General features: G+C 40.4%; 1 protein-coding gene and 1 pseudogene across 3 annotated transcripts in view; both read right to left on the bottom strand.

The window, feature by feature from the left end:
• Window positions 1-20,470, bottom strand: part of FCHO2 (FCH and mu domain containing endocytic adaptor 2) — a 137,151-nt gene that overhangs the window by 81,073 nt on the left and 35,608 nt on the right. The window contains 1 exon segment of one of the 2 annotated variants that reach the window (NM_001257784.1): window positions 8,775-8,879. The exons of the other annotated variant lie outside the window; for it this stretch is intronic. Coding sequence (NP_001244713.1) covers window positions 8,775-8,879 — 105 coding nt within the window. 2 annotated transcript variants of the gene reach the window in all.
• LOC106998805 (CTD nuclear envelope phosphatase 1 pseudogene) lies at window positions 17,443-18,969 on the bottom strand (annotated as a pseudogene). Its single transcript, XR_013418378.1, has one exon. The product of XR_013418378.1 is annotated as a CTD nuclear envelope phosphatase 1 pseudogene (transcript).

The raw sequence follows: 20,470 nt of genomic DNA, 5'->3' as shown, positions 1-20,470 counted from the left end.
GTAGATGCCTGTAATCCCAGCAATTTGGGAGGCTGAGGCAGGAGAATCGTTTGAACCTGAGAGGCAGAGGTTCCAGTGAGCCGAGATCACGCCACTGCACTGGAGCCTGGATGACAGAGCAAGACTCTGTCTCCAAAAAAAGGAAATCATCTCAATATAATCAAATTTTCCAAGTTACCATTGTTACACAATGTTTAACAAAGCCTCAAGACAAACAGGTCTAGCAGGTAAACTGAAATATGGCACTGCAAAAAGTTAACTTTTTGTTATGTCATGTTTTAGGTAAATACAAACTTTTCTAGTTTTTTTTTTTTTTTTTTTTTTAAAGACAGAATCTCGCTGTTGCCCAGACTGGAGTGCAGTGGCACCATCTCGGCTCACTGCAAGCTCCGCCTCCCGGGTTCACACCATTCTCCTGCCTCAGCCTCCCGAATACCTGGGACTACAGGTGCCCGCCACCATACCTGGCTAATTTTATGTATTTTTAGTAGAGACGGGGTTTCACCGTGTTAGCCAGGATAGTCTCGATCTCCTGACCTCGTGATCCACCTGCCTCGGCCTCCCAAAGTGCTGGGATTACAGGCGTGAGCCACCACACACAGCCGAATTTGGAGCTATCACACATTAAAATCTATAATTGTGATCAGAATATTAGGAGACCCAGAAGAGAATAGTGTTACAAAAAAAAAAAACAAACAGTTTTAAAAACTGAGAAACAATTAGTTGGCAAAGCAAAAACTACAGTTTACTTTCAAAGACTTTATAATCTAGCCCATAGATTTTCAAAATGTCTTTCTAATCCTTGAAATAATAATATACACCCGGCACAGTGGCTCACACCTATAATCCCAGCACTTTGGGAGGCCAAGGCAGGCAGATCACAAGGTCAGGAGTTTGAGACCAGCCTGACCAACATGGTGAATCCCCATCTCTACTGAAAATACAAAAAATTAGCCAGGCATGGTGGCATGCACTTGGAATCCCAGCTACTTGGGAGGCTGAGGCAGGAGAATCACTTGAACCCGGGAGGCGGAGGTTGCAGTGAGCCAAGATCGTGCCATTGCACTCCAGTCTGGGCAACAGAGTGAGACTCCATCTCAAAAAAAAAAAAAAGAAATAATAATATACAATCCCCAAAAGAGATGACTGTGATCAAAGAAAACTGGGAAAGCCTATATACTTTATTTCAGCAGTTCTCAATCGAAGGTGAGGATGAGTTAGATCACCTGGAGAACGTTTTCAAACTTCAAAACAAATAGATCCTCCAGTACTGCCTGGGGAATGGGGGCTGAAAGAGGTGAGAATGTTGTTTGGAAAACATTTCCAAGTTACTCTGATATCCCCAGAGAGAAAACCGCTGCTTACCTTGCCTTGCCTTGCCTTCATATATAAATATATCAAAATATATCAAAAGCTCCTAGAGGCCAGGCACGGTAGCTCACACCTGTAATCCCAGCACTCTAGGAGGCCGAGACCGGTCAATCATGAGATGAGGAGTTCAAGACCAACCTGGCCAACATGGTGAAACCCCATCTCTACTAAAAATACAAAAATTAGCCAGGCATGGTGGCGCGTGCCTGTAATCCCAGATACTAGGGAGCCTCAGGCAGAGAATAGCTTGAACCCAGGAGAACTCTTTAAACCTGGAAGGTAAAGGTTGCAGTGAGCCGAGATCCCGCCACTGCATTCTAGCCTGGGCGACAAAGTGAGACTCCATCTTGGGGAAAAAAAAGCAGTTCTGAGAAATACTGAAATAATGACACGTTTCACTTTGCTTAACCCAGCATTTTCCAAATTTCTTTGACCTCACAACACTTTTGTTTTTCTTCTTCCCTGAACATCTATTAATATCTCACAGAACAATTAATAGTCCTCAAAACAGGCTTTGGGAAATGCTGAGCTATCTATTTTCAAACAAAATACATTTCTCATTTCTATTGTACAAACCTGGTAATCCATTTTTTGCCAAATTAAATCAGTTATAAGGAATGGACCTAAGCCTTATTATTTTTCTCTGGCTAGTTTATCAAATTAAATTCCCTGACCCTATATTTAATATCTAAATTTCTTTAGTCACTTTGGTGACCAGAAATCCCCAAACCAAATGATATCTAATATGTAAATGGTAAGAACCTCTAAAAAAAAATCCAGAATGGTGAAATTACAGTTTTGGCAGTATTGCAACAGCCCAAAAACTTAAATCAATGTGATTTATGAGGAACGGCAGAGTTAAAATGGAATGCTTGTCATTGACTAATTTTGACCAAGTCAATGAGAATACAGTACCAGTATTTCAAGATCCTGAATTACTCTCAAGAACTGAGGAACATTTAGTAGAAGGACAGCCCTTAGCTTAAATTTCAGCAATTTAATGAACAAGATATTTTCTCATAGACAGGTAGCCATTAATTTCATTTGAATGACCCTTAATTCCGAGGAAACCGTCTTTATTCCCTTTTGAAAAAGCTACACTCAACAAGGCAGATCATTATTTATTTACAAATATCTTAAAATATGAATCCAGAGAAACTCAAGGCATGATTCAGATGCAATTTTGAAACTGTGGGGTTTTGGGGGTAGGGGCACACTGCTAACTATCACAATTCCTCAAAATTAGTGACTACTAAACTCAGAGTAATTCAGCAATGGGAAATGGATACAGTCTCAAGTGCTTGAGTATACACAAACGAACTTTCTTGAACAAATTAGATAGGCACTTTACCCCCTGCAACTTCAAATTCACTGTGTTCACAGGTACTGTTACATTAATTTTTTTTTTTTTTTTTTGAGATGGAGTCTTGCTCTGTCACCAGGCTGGAGTGCAGTGGCGTGATCTCGGCTCACTGCAACCTCTGCCTCCTGGGTTCAAGTGATTCTCCTGCCTCAGCCTCCCAAGAAGCTGGGATTACAGGTACTTGCCACCATGTCCAACTAATTTTTGTATTTTTAGTAGACAGGGATTCACCATGTTGGCCAGTATGGTCTCAATCTCTTGACTTCATGATCTGCCTGCCTCGGCCTCCCAAAGCATAAGCCACCAAATTGATGATTACAGGCCTAAGACACCAAACCAGCCTGTTATATTAATTTTTGAAAGTATAGTCATGAGCCACATGACATTTCTGTCAACAACTAATGCCACATATGACAGTGGTACCAAAAGATTATAACAGATAGGAAAACTTTCTATTGCCTAGTGATATCATAGCTGCCATAACGTAGTACAGCGTATTACTCACATTTGTGGTGATGCTGGTATAAACAAACCTACTGTGCTGCCTGTCACATAAAAGTACTGCATAGCACTTAATAGACAGTACATAATACTTGATAATAAATGATGCTACTGGTAAATGTATTTACTAAACTACACTTTTTATTATTAGAGTGTAATCTTTCTACTTATTGGAAAAAACAATAACTGTAATACAGCCTCCAGCAGGTCCTTCAGGAGTTATTCTAGAAGGCTTTGTTATCATAGGTGATACTTTTTTTTTTTTCCCTGAGATGGAGTCTCACTCTGTCGCCCAGGCTGGAGTGCAGTGGCACAATCTCAGCTCACTGCAACCACTACCTCTCGGGTTCAAGTGATTCTCATGCCTGAGCCTCCCACGTAGCTAGGATTACAGGCGCACACCACCACACCGAGCTAATTTTTGTATTTTTATTAAAGATGAGGTTTCACCATGTTGGCCAGGCTGGTCTCGAACTCCTGACCTCAAGTGATCCGCCCACCTCGCCCTCCCAAAGTGCTGGGATTACAAGTGTGAGCCACCAAGTCCAGCCGGAGATGACAATTCTATGCATGCTACTGACCCTGAAGACCTTCCGGTAGGATAAGATGTAGAGACAAAAGAGCAATCCTAATGATACTAAGCCTATGTAGGCCCATGTTTACTATACATGTTTGTGTCTTAGTTTTTAGGAAAAAGATTTTTAAAGTTAAAAAAAAATTTTAAACAGAAAAAAAGCTGATCGAGTAAGGATATAAAGAAAATATTATTGTACAAGTGTACAATGTGTTTCTACTTTAAGACGTCATCATCAAAGAGTCAAAATGTTTAAAAATTTTTTTGTTTCTAACTTACAGTGAGCTAAGGTTAATTTATTACAGAAGGAAGAAAACTATTTTTAATAAAATTTAACATAACCTAAATCTACAGTACTTCTAAAATCTACAGCAGTGTACAGTAATGTCCTAGGCCTTCACATTTACTCACTACTCACTCACTAACTCAACCAGAGCAACTTCCAGTCCTGTAATCTCCATTCAATGTAAGTGTCTACTCAGGTGCAGCATTTTAAATCTTTTATAGTGTATTTTTACTGTATCTTTTCTATGTTTAAATACACAAATACCATCTTGTTATAACTGCCTACAGTATTCAGTACAGTAACATGCTGTATAGGTTTGTAGCTTAGAAGCAACAGACTACAGCATACAGCCAGGTCTGTAGTAGTCTATACCATCTAGGTTGTGTAAGTAAGTACATTCTCTCTCTCTTTTTTTTTTTTTTTTTGTGAGACAGAGTCTCACTCTGTTGCCCAGGCTGGAGTGCAGTGGCACAATCTCGGCTCACCATAACCTCTGCTCCCCATTTCAAGCAATTCTGCCACCTCAGCCTCCCAAGTAACTGAGATTATAGGCGTGCACCACCGTGCCTGGCTAATTTTTGTATTTTTAGTAGAGACAGGGTTTCAACGTATTAGGAAGTCTAGTCTTGAACTCCTGACCTCAGGTGATATGCCCGCCTCAGTCTCCAGAAGTGCTGGGATTACAGGCATGAGCCACCACGCCTGGTCATGCATAAGTACATTCTATGATGTTCACACAATGACAAAATTGCCTAATGACATTTTTTAAAGTGTATCCCCATTGTTAAGCGACACATGACTATACTATCTTGTCAGCCACTAAAGATATATAAAAGTACTCTAATCCTAATAATCTTTCATCTGTGAGTACTGATTAACAAATCTCAAAGTTTCCATAAACTAGCCATCTCACTGCTTTAAAGTAAACAAAATCTCCATATTCTGTTTCAAGTGTCTCATTAATTAATAGTGGTAAAAACATGAGCATAAAAAGTCACAATTTCAATCATTTTTATTCTAAACCTAAATTTTGAAAACTTAAATCACAAATACTCTAAATTCTAACCTCTTTCACCCTAGAGACTCAATTATCTTCTCCCATTAGTAAATACAGGTCCTACCACCCAAATTTGATTCTCACTACACTGTCTGGTTCTTTCTTTCCCACTGAGACTGGTCAACCCAGGTGGCCTGGAAAAACAGTTAAGTGGAGAAGTAAAAGGATTACTTTCACCTTCTAAAATAACCCAAATTAAAGTCTATTCTCTATGAAGAAACAATAATTAACCTATTCTGCAGCTGTACGACTATGACAGAGAGGGAGAGACAGAAACAGAGATCTCTAAGATCTTGAGAAAGAACAAATATATACACATTAGTAAGGTATGCCATCATCTTTATTTAAAAGCAGCATGGTCACACATTTGCTCGAATAAGTTAATGTTCCCATCTTTAAAAGGGCAGAATGGGCTGGCATAGTGCCTGTAATCCCAGCCAGCATTTTGGGAGGCCGAGCTGGGCAGATCGCTTGAGCCCAAGAGTTCGAGACCACCCTGGGCAACAGGTGAAACCCTATCTCTACTAAAAATACAAAAATTAGCCGGACATGATGGTGCACACCTGCAGTCCCAGCTACTCAGGAGGCTGAGGTGGGAGGGTCACTAGCCTGGGAGGCAGAAGGGTTGCAGTAAGCCAAGATCGTGCCATTGAACTCAAGCCTGGTTGACAGAGTGAGACCCTGTCTCAAAAAACAATAAAAAACAAACAAAAAAACAGAAAGGCAGGATGAACAATTAAAATGCCATTTTGAAAAACAATGTAATGGGGAAGCAGAACATAAAAAGGAAATGGAAAAATGTGCCGAACATTCTTTTTTATAAAGTAACATCAACAAACAAAAATCTATGACTATAGCAAATCCTATTTATTCCAATTTTAAAAATTAACAAAACAGCAAATATTTAGCTGATAGAGACTAATCATTTAATGTGAAATTAACATATCAACAATAACTGCCTTATAAATGCTCCTAATGATTTAAAAGACAAAACAGCACTTGCTGAAGTCTGCAATGACCTCAGCTGCTACAGAAATTGAAACTTTCTATCTCACTAGACTTGAAGACTTATTTAAGACAACTACCTAAACCTTTCCTTCTTGAAGCTTCTTTGTCCAGCTACCATGACATTACACTTCCAGTTTTCTTCTTTCTTCTTTGGCTTCCTCTATTAAAATCTCAATAATGAGTCTCTCAGAGCTTGGCCCTGAGGCCCTTTCTTCCCCACACTCTAACTAAAAGTGATGTCATCATGGCTTTGTGTACTAAGAACACCCTATTTTATATGGTCTCATATCCTTATTCAAAACTTTTGGGACCTGGTGAGTTTTGGAATTCCTTTTCTTCCCTTATTTTTTAAATAAAGATAAACAGTATTGTTTAGAATGCCATATACTTCATTCATAATACTACCAGCAAGATCTGTAGGGGCATCTGTTTATCAAACACATTAATATTTCTAAAGGAAAATATACATAGCATAACTCAGAGCTCTTCAGATTCAGAATTGTGGATAAGGAACTGTGGACATTATGTCCAGTCCAGATTACTTGGCTCCCCCAAAACTGCCCTCCTGATGTCACCAATTACGTATCTCATAGGTGTCTTAAAATTAACATGTTCAAAATTGAACATCTGATCCCTTCCTTCCATCAACCTAACAGTTCTTCATCTAATCTTCCCTATTCATCTCTTTCCACATAGATTTAACAAGCTAAAACCTGGAAGGGATCCTGATCTGCAGAATTCCTCAACCCATCCCATCCCTGCCATCTCCAATGCATTCACTTCTCTCCTTCTCCAAGACCACTATGTTGGCCTGCATCCTTCTCACCTGACTACTATACTGACTTCCAAACCGGACTCTTGATTCTCCTTTAGCCATACTCTAATCAATTCTTCACTAAACTGCCAGAATTATCTTTAAATGTAGATCAGATCATGTCACATCCCTGCCTAAAACCCTTAGGCGGCTTCTAGCTGCTCTTAGAAGAAAACCTAAATTCTTTTGCCATTAAAAGTAATGGCAAAAACTGCAATTACTTTTGCACCAACCTAATAAAACCTGGTCCTTGCGTATCAATTCAACCTCATTTCTCACTATCATTTTCCCTTACTCAGGTTTAGTAAGCATTTTTTACTTTCCAGAATGTAACAGTTCTTTTATACCCTCTGGGCCTTCATACTCGTGATCCCCAAAGCCTGTAACACTCTTGCCCTATTGCTTCATTCTTACTCATTCTTCAAGTCCCAGTTTTAAACGTCACTTATCTTAAAAGGCCTTTCCTGACTCCCTAATCCAAATTAAGTCACTCCTATTATTCTATCTCATGGAAGCCTATTGTTTTCCTTTGCAATACTTGCAATAATTTATAACTTTATATTTAAGCATGTATTTAATGTCTGCCTCCCTCCTCTATACTGTAAACGCCATCTCAAGCACGGAGATATTTGTCTTATTTACAGATGTACTGTATACACACCAGCATCTAACAGAGCCTATGCCATTGTGGGTAAAGACGGATATGCACATACATGCACACAAGTATGCAAGACATTGCTTTCTAAGATATGAGTTGTTCACTACCTCAAATGGGAAGACATAATGAAGACCTACAGTCCAAAAATTCAGATTCACAAAGTCCTTCTTTCATACTAACTAAGTGCCTACCACGATCTGGGAACTATTTTAAATGCTGAGGATATAGCAGTAAACAAAACAAATCCATCCTTGCTCTCATAAACTTAAATTTTAGTGGAGAAAAACAGATAAAAAATATAGGTAAAAGAGCCCATGTGCTTCACTATGTTTCTGGCCCCTCAGACATAACTAAGAACATTGCAAAAAGGGATTCATCCACCAGCCTCAGGACTACAGTGAAAACGATGTAAAATAGCTGCAGCCAACCCATAATGAACATGTAGCCTGAGAAAGAAATAAACCCTTTATATTGCAAGCCACTGAGATTTCTGGGGCCTTGTGTCACCTCAGCATACTTACTCTGACCTGACTGATACAGGAATAAAATTATTGATATGTAAGATCACAATAAATGCTAAGCAGGAAAACAAAACAAGGAAAAGGACAAGAAGCAGGGGCAGTGGAGAGTAGAAATGTTAGGTATGAGTCCTAAAAGGCAGCCACCTTAAACGAGGCCTTTAATTAAGGTTCTGAGAACAGTACACCAAATATAATTTATCCCAAGCTAATGGAAGGCAGACATTTTTGTCTGTCTTCCCTCAATAATACATAAATTATTTAAGACCAGGGGTTTTTGGGGTTGTTTTATTGACTGCTGTAGCCTCAGTACTAAGTCACTTCCAGTTTTCTTATTAATGCTTCTTAAGCACTGTCTTCATTATGTACCAATGCCCTCATTTTCCCCAATTATCTTTACACAGGCTTCTCTGATCTACCTGTATAATTCCTTATGACATTATAATTATTGCATCTTGGTCCTCAATCTCCAAAACAAGACATGTATTTTTAAAACAGCATCATTAAAACATTGAGATTGTGCATTTTAAAATTTCGAACACTGAAAAATTATATGAGAAAAAATTAATCAATATACACAAATATAAATGCCCTGTTTCCAATCTGAGACCTTAAAATACCAACCTGAGCTGTTTCTGTCATTTTCTGTTCAAAATCAGCTTTTGCTAATGCGTATTTTTCCACATAGAGTTTATAGGTATCTGTAGCTTTCTTAGATTTAACAGCTGCCTGTAATAAAAAAACCAACAAACAAACAAACAAAAAAACCAACACTTTTAACTGTGCATTGACCTTTTTCCTTTCCTAATGTAAGTTAATATAAATAAATTAAAATACATTTTAAGAGTTCAATATGACATATAACTAACTTTGATACCTGTTGTGAGGCCCTCGTTAGTCTTTTTTTATTGTTATTGTTACAGTCAGCCAAAAAGTCAGGAATTAAACACTGATTCTCTTTTCTGTTTGATGGAATATGCTTTGAAAAGTTAAAATACTCTCATTTTAAATCCCAGACTAAGATTACATAATTACATGATAACGCTACAGTGTTACTAAGATATGTTAACACAGTGTCGGAGAGAAACTTCCAGACAACATACAAAAATGTCACAAAACCACCAGAACCCGCTTGACACTTCTTTTCGCAGCTGTGAATTTTCCTCCCTCACAGCATACATATATTTCATTCAATGTCTGATTAAATACTATAAACCGATCTCGAAAGTTGTGAAGACTGTTTTCCTTGATGTTTCTCAGCTTCCATTATGCTCCAGCAAATACAGACACTTGTTTTTAATCTTTGCCTATTTTTTCAAGACTTAAAAAACAAAACTGTTACAATAATATAGTTCTGGTTTTATAAAAGTTACTTATTTAATTTAAAAAATATTAAGCAGTACTGTATAACCTATACATAAACAAAATTGGAATAAAGTAACACAGCTACAGAAGTTAAGGTAAATTATAAGAAGACAGGCATCTGAGAAAGGAAAAGATTATGTATAGTTTGTAGGCTGAAGCATATACACAGCTATCAAGAAGCTTGATATTCTCAAAGGCCTGATAAACTTGGATACAGGAAGATGGAAGGATGTGGTTGGACTAAATAAGAGTTTAAAGGAGATCAAAGAAAGACAAGCTGTAGGATTTCAAGATATAAAAATCCCCATTTTCTTGACTAGGTAACAGATGGGTCTGGTATGAGTGAGAAACAGTAGGGTAGGGTTGGGAGCTTAAGGAGAACAAAAAAAGTTTCCAGCTGTAATTGTGGAGGATGCAACAGGTCATGACTAGATGAGTAAAAGTATTGCCAAGTGCCACTGAGGTCCAAGGAAAGCTGTAAAATACTTAATTTGTTTAAAGCTGACCAGTACCAATATGTAATTATCTTTAGCCACAATCAGGAATCTAAAAACAAAAACTACAAAGAGAAAACTGGCTTTACCCTGGGGTTTGGGCTTGGTTAAGAGGTACATATAGTCCTACTCCCTAAACAAGCAACTTTGTTCTCTCTCTAAAATATAACTGTTTATACTATATTAAGTATATATGTTATGTACTTTCCTGCCTTCTTAAAGAATATAGGATGCCACTTTACCATGAAATGTAAACAAAGCTGATTTTGGAGCCAGAAGAAATTCGATTGAAATTCTGCCTCTGCCATTTACACTACTGCCCCTTTATCCATGGTGAATACATTCCAAGATCCCAGTGGATGTCTGAAGCCGTGGATGGTACAGACTCTATATTATATACCATTTTTTTCCTGTACATACATAACTATGATAAAGTTTCATTTATAAATTAGGCACAGTAAGAGATTAATAATAATATAACAATTATAACAACATACTGTAATAACATCATGTGAATATGGTCTCTCTCTAAATATTCTACTGTATTGGACAGTGGGTAACTGAAACCAAGGAAAGTGAAACCTCAGCACTGTACTACCCACCTGACCTTGTCTTAGAAATTTATACAGTTCTCTCATTCCTAAAAAGGGAACAATATCACCTTTTTTTTTCCAAGTTGTGATAGTAATGAAATGTAGTTATATAAAATTCTTGGAACAGGGTCTGGCATACAGTTAAATTTAAAAATAAATAATACCTGCTTTTATTATGGTTTCTAACAAGAAATGTCATCAAGAAAACATATCATCATATTTTGCTGTTATATAAAGATATAACCGAGTTACTGAGTGTACTGAGCTGTCTATCCCTAGTGAAAGTGACTAAAACCTGTAACAATTTTCCAGTTTGCTCCTATAGATTTTTGTTTTACTCTTTTCCCAGTTTCACACAGCTGACATTATTTTATACCAGTTACTATACTGGAATCCTCTAATATCCTGCCCCTGTTCAAATACATAACAGCTAAATGAAATGGACAGAGTTTACCGAGTACCCTCGCAAGAAACTCAGATAACCAAGTTTGCTAGAATTTATTTTAAAAACAATTACAATGGCATGCTTAATCCGGGTTTCCTTTTGGATTTTTTTATGCAAATAAATTTAAGTTTGTTCTTCTAATACCTGTATTTTCAGTAAGTATAAGAGCAATTAAACAACCTACAGTCTTCAGAGTGATTTTTTTTTTTTTTTTTTTTTTTTTTTTGAGATGGAGTCTCATTCTGTGGCCCGGGCTGGAGTGCAATGGTGCAATCTTGGCTCACTGCAACCTCCGCCTCCTGGATTCAAGCGCTTCTCCTGCCTCAGTCTCCCAAGTAGCTGGAATTACAGGTGCAAGCCACCACGCCCAGCTAATTTTTGTATTTTTAGTAGAGATGGGGTCTCACTCACCATGTTGGCCAAGCTGATCTCCAACTCCTGACCTCAAATGATCCACCCACCTAGGCCTCCCAAAGCGCTGGGATCACAGGCATGAGCCACTGTACTGGGACTCAGAGTGATTTTTAATGACACAGCCTAGCAAAATGATGTAACCTTACTGAAAGCCCCTTCTTTGCTTGTTCCTAATACCTCATCCTGATACCTACTTTTTTCTTTTTCTCTGCTGCTCATTAAATTATTGCTTAATAATTTATATGCCAGCTGTTGATAAAGACAAGTTGTAATCATTCCTAATAGAGATATTTACAAGTCAAAAGGAGACCCATAAAATTGGAAAATTCCAAAAATACCTAATTATAATGACTGTGCCTATACTTTTAAAAGTAATTTACTGGGCGGGCATGGTGGCACATGCCTATAATCCCAGCACTCTGGGAGACCAAGGCAGGAGGAATCACTTGAGGCTAGGAGTTCAAGATCAGACTGGGCAACAAAGTAAGACCCTGTCTCCACAAAAATTTTAAAAACTAAAAAATAAAATACAGTAAAAAATTTTAAAAACTAAGCCAGGTGCAGTGGCTCATGCCTGTAACCCGAGCTCTTAGGAAGGCAGAGGCGGAGAATAGCTTGAGCCCAGGAGTTCGAAACCTGCTGGGCAATAGAGTGAGACCCCATTCTCCAAAAATAAAATAAAATAAAATAAATTATCCAGGTACAGTGGCACACACCTGTGGTCCCAGCTACTCAAGAAGCTGAGGCAGAATCACTTGAGCCCAAGAGTTCAAGGCTGCAGTGAGCTATGATAGCACCACCACACTCCAGCCTGAACAACAGAGACCCTGACTCAAAAAACAAAAAAACAAATACCATTAAAAATATATATAATGGGAAAGACTGTGTAAAATAAATTACTTTATAAAAAATAAATTTCTTTTAATAGCAATTTCTTTTGAGACAAACACCTAGCAGGTTTTCTTTTGATAGATTGTGTACAAAATAAGATACCACACCTTCTCAACTTACCATTCAACCCTCTCTCTAACTTCTTGTTCTGTACTATTTAATATACCTTGGCTCTCCAAGAAAAACAAAGCTTCTTAAAGACAGAAACAATAACGTATATTTAGCCTTTAATAACTTCAATAGTTTCCAGCACGGTGATAGGCTAGGAACTAAACATTTATTTACTGTTGCATGCAAAGTATCACTTCATAATATAACAGCAAATCAGAAAAATATCTGAATAAGTCATTTTAAAAAGTAAGCATCTATTCTAAAGCCTATAGCTAAAAGAAACTCAAACTAATTTTATTATATTAATGAAGTGGAAGAATTCAAATAATATTTTGCTATGATTATTTTCCAAGTAAATATATATGCTGTGTTATGGACAATACAATGATAGGTTCTCACTAACAAGAAATTTATAACCTAATGGAAATAAAGGATGACTACATGGAGGAACATTACTACCTATAAAAGACATGTATTTCTAAAGCATAAACAAAGTAATTATTTTATAACACTATGCATCAAGCATTATAGGCCTTTAAGAGATGGAGGGAAGATCCTGAATAATTTCATCTTCCTATACTCAAGTAGTCTCTAGAATTCTAACTAATTTTGCTACTCAAATCTCTACTGAGTCAAGAGGGATAAAACTATTAAGGCTTTTACACCAGCATATTTTCATAAATCCTGGTCTATACATTCAGCACTTATTTGTTCACTACTTCTGGCTATAAAACTATTATCTTTATCTCAAAGGTTAACAGCTGGATCTAAATCAAAATTCTAAACAAAGAAGTTTTATGAAGCATACCCTCTGATATCAGGAAATTATAAAATTTTATTTCTTATTTGAAAGTATGAAGAAAGAAGGTCCTCTTTTTAAGTTCTAACATATTTTTTCAATCAGCTTTTTTTTTTTTTCTTTTCTTTCTTTCTTTTTTTTTTTTTTTGAGACAGGGTATCACTCTGTCACCCAGGCTAGAGTGTAGCCTCAAACTACTGGGCTCAAGTACCTCAGCCTTCCAAGTACCTAGGACCATAGGCACATGCCACTATGCCTGGCTAATTTTTTTTCTTTTTTGTAGAGATGGATCTCACTGTTGCCCAGGCTGGTTTTGAACTCCTGGGCTCCTGCCTTGGCCTCCCAAAGTGCTGGGATTACCGGCATAAGCCACCATGCCCAGCTTAGCTCTCACTCTTGAAAGGTAAAATTGATATGCCAGAGACAGAATCTTAAGGAAATTACAAATCAACTTTAAGAAGCATCTTTAATACAAGATGATAGGGATAAAAAAAAAAGAAAGAAAAAAGAAATAGAGAAGCATCTTAGAAAACTGACAAAAGAAGCACTAATAAATCAATTTGTTTTCTTTTTTTTTTTTTGGAGACAGGATCTCACTCTGTCATCTGGGCTGGAGTGCAGTGGTGCAATCATGGCTCACTGCAGCCTCAACCTCCTGGACTCAAGCAATCCTCCTCCTGCCTCAGCCTCCTGAGTAGTTAGGTCAACAGGTATGCACCACCAGTCTTGCTGTTGTAGGCCTGGGCTGGAGTGCAATGGCGCAATCTCACACTGACTAATTTTTTAAAAAACCTTTTGTAGAGATGGGGTCTCACTATGTTGCCCAGGTTGGTCTCAAACTCTCAGCCTCAAGTGATCCCTCCACCCTGGCCTCCCAAAGCACTGGGATTACAGGCATGAGCCACCATGTCCCACCAGAAACATGTATATTTTTTGAAAGCAAGACACATCTTTCATAAGAAACAGCTACACAATACTAAATTATTAAGTCAAAACAACTTTCTAAATAACATATCATGCTTAGTTAGTAATGCTATAAATTCTTAGGGTAGAATTATAGAAAGTGAATGGCCTCATCATAAAAAAGTGACAACTTGACCGGGCGCGGTGGCTCAAGCCCGTAATCCCAGCACTTTGGGAGGCCGAGACGGGCGGATCACGAGGTCAGGAGACCGAGACCATCCTGGCTAACCCAGTGAAACCCCGCCTCTACTAAAAAATACAAAAAAACTAGCCGGGCGAGGTGGCGGGCGCCTGTAGTCCCAGCTGCTCAGGAGGCTGAGGCAGGAGAATGGCGTGAACCCGGGAGGCGGAGCTTGCAGTGAGCTGAGATCCGGCCATTGCACTCCAGCCTGGGCAACAGAGCGAGACTCCGTCTCAAAAAAAAAAAAAAAAAGTGACAACTTTTGTAAAGTCATTATTAAAAGCGAAGTTGGGCCAGGTGTGGTGGCTCATGCCTGTAATCTCACCACTTTGGGAGGCCAAAGCAGGAGGATGGCTTGAGAGTAGGATTTTGAGACTAGCTTGTGCAACACGAGACCTTGTGTCTACAATTTTATTATTATTATTATTGAGATGGAGTTTCACTCTTGTTGCCCAGGCTGGAGTCCAATGGCATGATCTCGGCTCACCACAACCTCTGCCTCCCAGGTTCAAGAGATTCTCCTGCCTTAGCCTCCCAAGTAGCTGGGATTACAGGCATGTACCACCACGCCTGACTAATTTTGTATTTTTAGCAGAGACGGGGTTTCACTATGTTGGTCAGGCTGGTCTCAAAGTCCCGACCTCAGGAGATCTGCCTGCTTCGGCCTCCCAAAGTGCTGGGATTACAGGCGTGAGGCACTGCCCCCAGCCTTTTTTTTGAGACCGAGTTTCACTCTTGTTGCCCAGGCTGGAGTGTAGTGGCGCAATCTTGGCTCACTGCAACCACCACCTCCCCGGTTCAAGAGATTCTCCTGCCTCAACCTCCTAAGTAGCTGGGATTACAGGCATCCACCACCCACCCGGCTAATTTTGTATTTTAGTAGAGACGGGGTTTCACTATGTTGGCCAGGCTGGTCTTGAACTGCTGACATCAGGTAATCTACCTGCCTCGGCCTCCCAAAGTGCTGGGATTACAGGCATGAGCCGCCATGCCTGGCCTACAAACCTTTTTTTTTTTTTTTTTTTTTTTTGGCTGTGCATGGTGGCACATGCCTGTAGTCCCAGCCACTCTGGAAGCTGAGGTGGAAGGACTGCTCAAGTCTGGGAGTTCAAGGTTACAGTAAGCCGTGATTGTGCCACTGCACTCCAGCCTGGAAAACAGAGAGAGACCCTGTCTTGAAAAATTAATTCACTAGTTAATTAATTCACTAATTAATTAAAATAAAAGGGAAGTTGCAGCATTTGTTCTTAAGAGGCATTTGTTCTTTTAAAGCAGCATTTGCTTTAAAAGTAATAGCTACTTTCTTCTCATAAGCAAGAGTGGCTTTAATATACTACCTATGATAATAAAACAAATCTAAGTTTTGTTCATTTCCTTAGCATTATAAATTTATTAATATACTACTAAAAACACTTTAAGTGCCTATGACTTTTATAGTACAATCCATGAAGCCAGTATACACATATAAAATAAGTACTTAGTCAATAGTCCACAAAGGTACCTACTAAGTGGTGTTTTATAAAAATAAAGGCTTGTGGCCAGGTGTGATGGCTCACACCAGTGATCCCAGCACTTTGGGAGGCTGAGGCCAGCGGATCACCTGAGATCAGGAGTTCAAGATCAGGCTGCCCAACACAGTGAAATCCCATCTCTACTAAAAACACAAAAATTAGCTGGGCATGGTGACGCATGCCTGTAATCCCAGGTACTTGGGAGGCTGAGGCAGGAGAATCGCTTGAATCCAGGAGGCAGAGATTGCAGTGAGCCAAGATCGTGCCACTGCACTCAAGCCTGGGTAACAGAGTGAGACTCCATCTTAAAAAAAAAAAAAAGCCTGTGAATGAGTGAATGAGATAACCAAATTATGTTATAACAGCTATAGTATTTATATTGTCACAAAAAAATTATTCAAAGATCTATGACTTTTAAAACAATCTACATTCATGTTAATAAAAACCTTATGATAGGCCAAAATAACTGACTTGGATCAAAATATATTACAAAGCAGAGAACCCACTAACAATATCTAATATCACAAGCAGAGATGCCATCTCTGAGGAGACCAATTAGAAAAAAGCACCCCTTCCTCTGAGTAGTCCATCCCACCAAAGTCCATCCCTGTGAAGCACAGGGTGAATTTTAGCCAACTCACGACCCTTGGACACAACTACATGCTCCACTCCTGCTCAATATTTTAATAAAAAAGAAATCATGAGCTGGGCCTGATGATTCACACCTGTGATCCCAGCTATTCGAGAGGCTGAGACAGTGAGGTGATCGCCTGAGCTCAGCAGTTCCAGGCTGCAGTAAGCTATGATCATACCACCACTGCACTCCAGCCTGGGTGACACAATGAGACCTCATCTCTAGAAAAAAAAAAGTCCTTTAATTGCATCTAAATCATTACATTAAACTTGTTTTGGTTTATATGAAAAGACTCAGAATCATTTATTTATGTGTAATCTCTAGTCACCATATATTTTTTGAGTGGTCACGGCATATTAAGTACTATGGTAAGCCCACTGGGGTTCACAAAAGAGAACAGTACTTTAACCCTCTGGAAAGTTTTAACTAATTTAGATTACAGACATTTGCATTAACAATATGAAACCCATACTAATTCACTGTTGGGCATGAATGTTATAGTATCTACTAAGAGTAAACTGCTCCTGTGACTTACATTTTTTATTTTTATTTTTTATTTTATTTTTTTTTTTTTTTTTCTTTTGAGACGGAGTCTCGCTCTGTCACCCAGGCTGGAGTGCAGTGGCCGGATCTCAGCTCATTGCAAGCTCCGCCTCCCGGGTTCACGCCATTCTCCTGCCTCAGCCTCCCGAGTAGCTGGGACTATAGGCGCCTGCCACCTCGCCCGGCTAAGTTTTTGTATTTTTAGTAGAGACGGGGTTTCACTGTGTTACCCAGGATGGTCTCGATCTCCTGACCTCATGATCCGCCTGTCTCGGCCTCCCAAAGTGCTGGGATTACAGGCTTGAGCCACCGCGCCCGGCCTGTGACTTACATTTTTTAAAGTAATTATTTTATTTTGAATATGGTCAGCTCCAGCCCCATTCCCCTTACTTTCTCCCCACAGGTAATTTCCATCATGTGCTTACTGTTTACTGTCCCCATACATGTCCCTAATACTTTACTTGTATATAAAGAGCATTTTTTTTTTCAATTTTGTACAAGAGTTCAGAAAAAAAAATCAAATCATAACAAAGTTGACTTGGCTTCTCTTTGAGCCTCCTGGATCACCGTCTATCTGTGGCTCTGGCCAGTCCTGCCTCTCCACCACAAACATTGTTTTAGTTCTCCTAGGCCTCCACCTGTCTCCCAGCCTGAACTCCATTTACACATGGAGTGTGAACACAAAGTTAGAGTGAGGCTGCTTCAGGGCCCCAGGCCCATGCATCCATCCAGACTCCAAGTGGAGTGTAGGGCTTCCAGGGCAGAGAGGCGTAGGAGGGGCAAACCCTGCCCAGGCAGTCCTCACATTGGATAGGGCATCAAACAGCATCCCAAGGGCTTGCCCTCCCCTTCCACCCAACTCTAACTCTGGTGAAGGGGGAGCAGCTGTCACCAGAGCCTATACTGGTGAAGGTTGCGGCTCAGCACCGAACGAACATCAACGGTGAACCTGAGGGCATCCAGCATTGGGAGCAGGTTGAAAAGGGTTGTCACTGGGGTCACTGAACCAGGATATGATGGTGATGGCCTTATCTGGATGGCTCCTGTAAGCCGCTGGGGAGTTATCCAGGATCACAGTGCTGGAGAGGTCACTGTGGACCACAGAGAGGTGCTTGATGTAGCTGCCCAACTCCAAAGTGCAGTGCTGTCTGTAGTATCTCCTCTTAAGAATACTTCTGCTAATTGTCCAGTTAATCTGCCACAACAGAGCCATAGATCTCCATGCTTGCTATAAAGACCACCAGCTCCCACCGCTGGCTCACCACTTCCAAGAAGAAATCCACATGGGGCCTTTAATGTACAAAAAAACGCACAGGATGTTTGTCTATTACCACCTTGAGGATGAAGTCAGGAGGCGTTCCACGCCGCACTGTGAGCCTCAGGACCCCAGCATGGTGGGAGTGAATAAGCGTCTCATCCGGATCCAGCACGAGGATATTCCTCTTCACCTAACCGATTCCGGGACAAGAAGATAAGGGGAGGATATCATATCGAACAGTTTGCTGCTGAATTACCGTGCAGATCTGCCACCACAAAAGGGTGGAGAAGCTCCAGAGCTTGTTGGCGAAGGCCACGAAAGTGCGCAGCCCCAGCAGACACCACGTCCGCATCATCCTGATGACCCTGGCACTGCGGGCACCACCGGCCCCGGGGGGGCCCCCCCGCGGCACAGCTCCGTCAGCTCCCCGTCGCCGGGAGGGGGAACGGCAGCCCTGAGTGGCAGGAGAGGCTGCAGAGAGGGGCATGGAGCAAGCGGCTCAGAAAGTGACCCCTGGCGAGGTTTTGGAAAGCCCAGCGAGGTTTTGGAAAGCCCAGCGGAACCGGGAGCTGGCGGACAGGCATGGGCAGCCTGAGGGGGCCCACGTGGGCTGGGAGCGGCACCGACGGCTTCCGGAAAGTTGCGGGCCAAGACACCTCGGGCTAGGATTGGGTCCTCAGAGACCAGGAGGGAAGGGGAAGGATAATTGGGGGAGGGGACAGTAGGGGAGGGAGCAAGGATGAAGGGGGAAGGGAGGAGGGAAAGCAGAGTCAATAGCTTTTTTTTCTTTACAGAGAATTAAAGGTTATGTAAAAGGCATCAAATTCTACAAATCCTTTTGAAACTTTTTCTTGTTCATTATGCCTTTTACATTTACTCACGGTAATACATGTCATTCTTTTTTAACGTGAATCCATCACCTAGCTTCAAGACTCAATCTATTCTTTCCCCTTTTCTGTGCAAGAGTAATATTTATTTAAACTACTGTATTGTGTCCCATTATATGAAATACATACAGGAATTTTGTTTTGTTTTGTTTTGTTTTTTTGAGACAGAGTTTCGCTCTTGTTGCCCAGGCTGCAGTGCAGTGGTGTGATCTTGGCTCACAGCAACCGCCGCCTCCCAAGTTCAAGCGATTCTTCTGCCTTAGCCTCCCGAGTAGCTGGGATTACAAGCGCCCGCCACCGCGCCTGGCTAATTTTTGTCTTTTTAGCAGAGAAGGGGTTTCGCCCTGTTGGTCAGGTTAGTCTCGAATTCCTGACCTCAGGTGATCTGCCCGCCTTGGCCTCCCAAAGTGCTGGGATTACAGGTGTGAGCCACCACATCTGGCCAACAGGATTTTTTTTTCAATTTGACAATTGATCTATGATTAGAGGAGCTGCTATGGTTTGAATGTTTATGAAACTTAATCCCCAATGTGGCGGTACTGAGAGGTGGGGCCTTTAATAGCTGATTCGGTCATGAGGGCTCTGCCCTCATAAATAATCTATTAATGGATTAATGGGTTCATGAATCAATGGATTATCATGGGAATAGGACTGACAGCTTTATAAGGAGTGGAAAAGAGACCTAAACACACTCAGTCCCCTCATATGAGGTCCTGCACCTTCTAAGAATTCAGCAGACTCCCCACCAGCAAGAAGGCCCTCATTAGATGTAGCCCCTCAACCTTGGACGTCCTTCTCATCCTCCATAACTGCAAAAAATAAATTCCTTTCTTTATAAATTATCCAGTTTCAAGCCAGACATGGTGGCTCACAGCACTTTGGGAGGCCAAGGCGGGCAGATAACTTGAGGTCAGGAGTTCAAGACCAGCCTGGCCAACATGGTGAAACCCCATCTCTACTACAAACACAAAGATTAGCCAGGCGAAGTGGCACACAACTGTAATCCCAGCTACTCGGGAGGCTGAGTCACCAGAACTGCTTGAACTCGGGAGTTGGAGGTTGCAGTGAGCTGAGACGCCACTACTGCACCCTAGCCTGGGTGACAGAGTGAGACTCTGTCTCAAAAAAAAAAAAAAAAAAAAAAATTACCCAGTTTCAGGTATTCTGTCATAAGCAACAGAAAACAAACCACGCCAGGAGTCTAATACATTTACATGTATTATGATTATTT

The sequence above is a fragment of the Macaca mulatta genome, chromosome 6 (assembly GCF_049350105.2).
Source record: "Macaca mulatta isolate MMU2019108-1 chromosome 6, T2T-MMU8v2.0, whole genome shotgun sequence".
Lineage (NCBI taxonomy): Eukaryota > Metazoa > Chordata > Mammalia > Primates > Cercopithecidae > Macaca > Macaca mulatta.
Note: the sequence above shows the minus strand (reverse complement) of the source record. Positions and strands in the feature narration are given on the sequence as shown.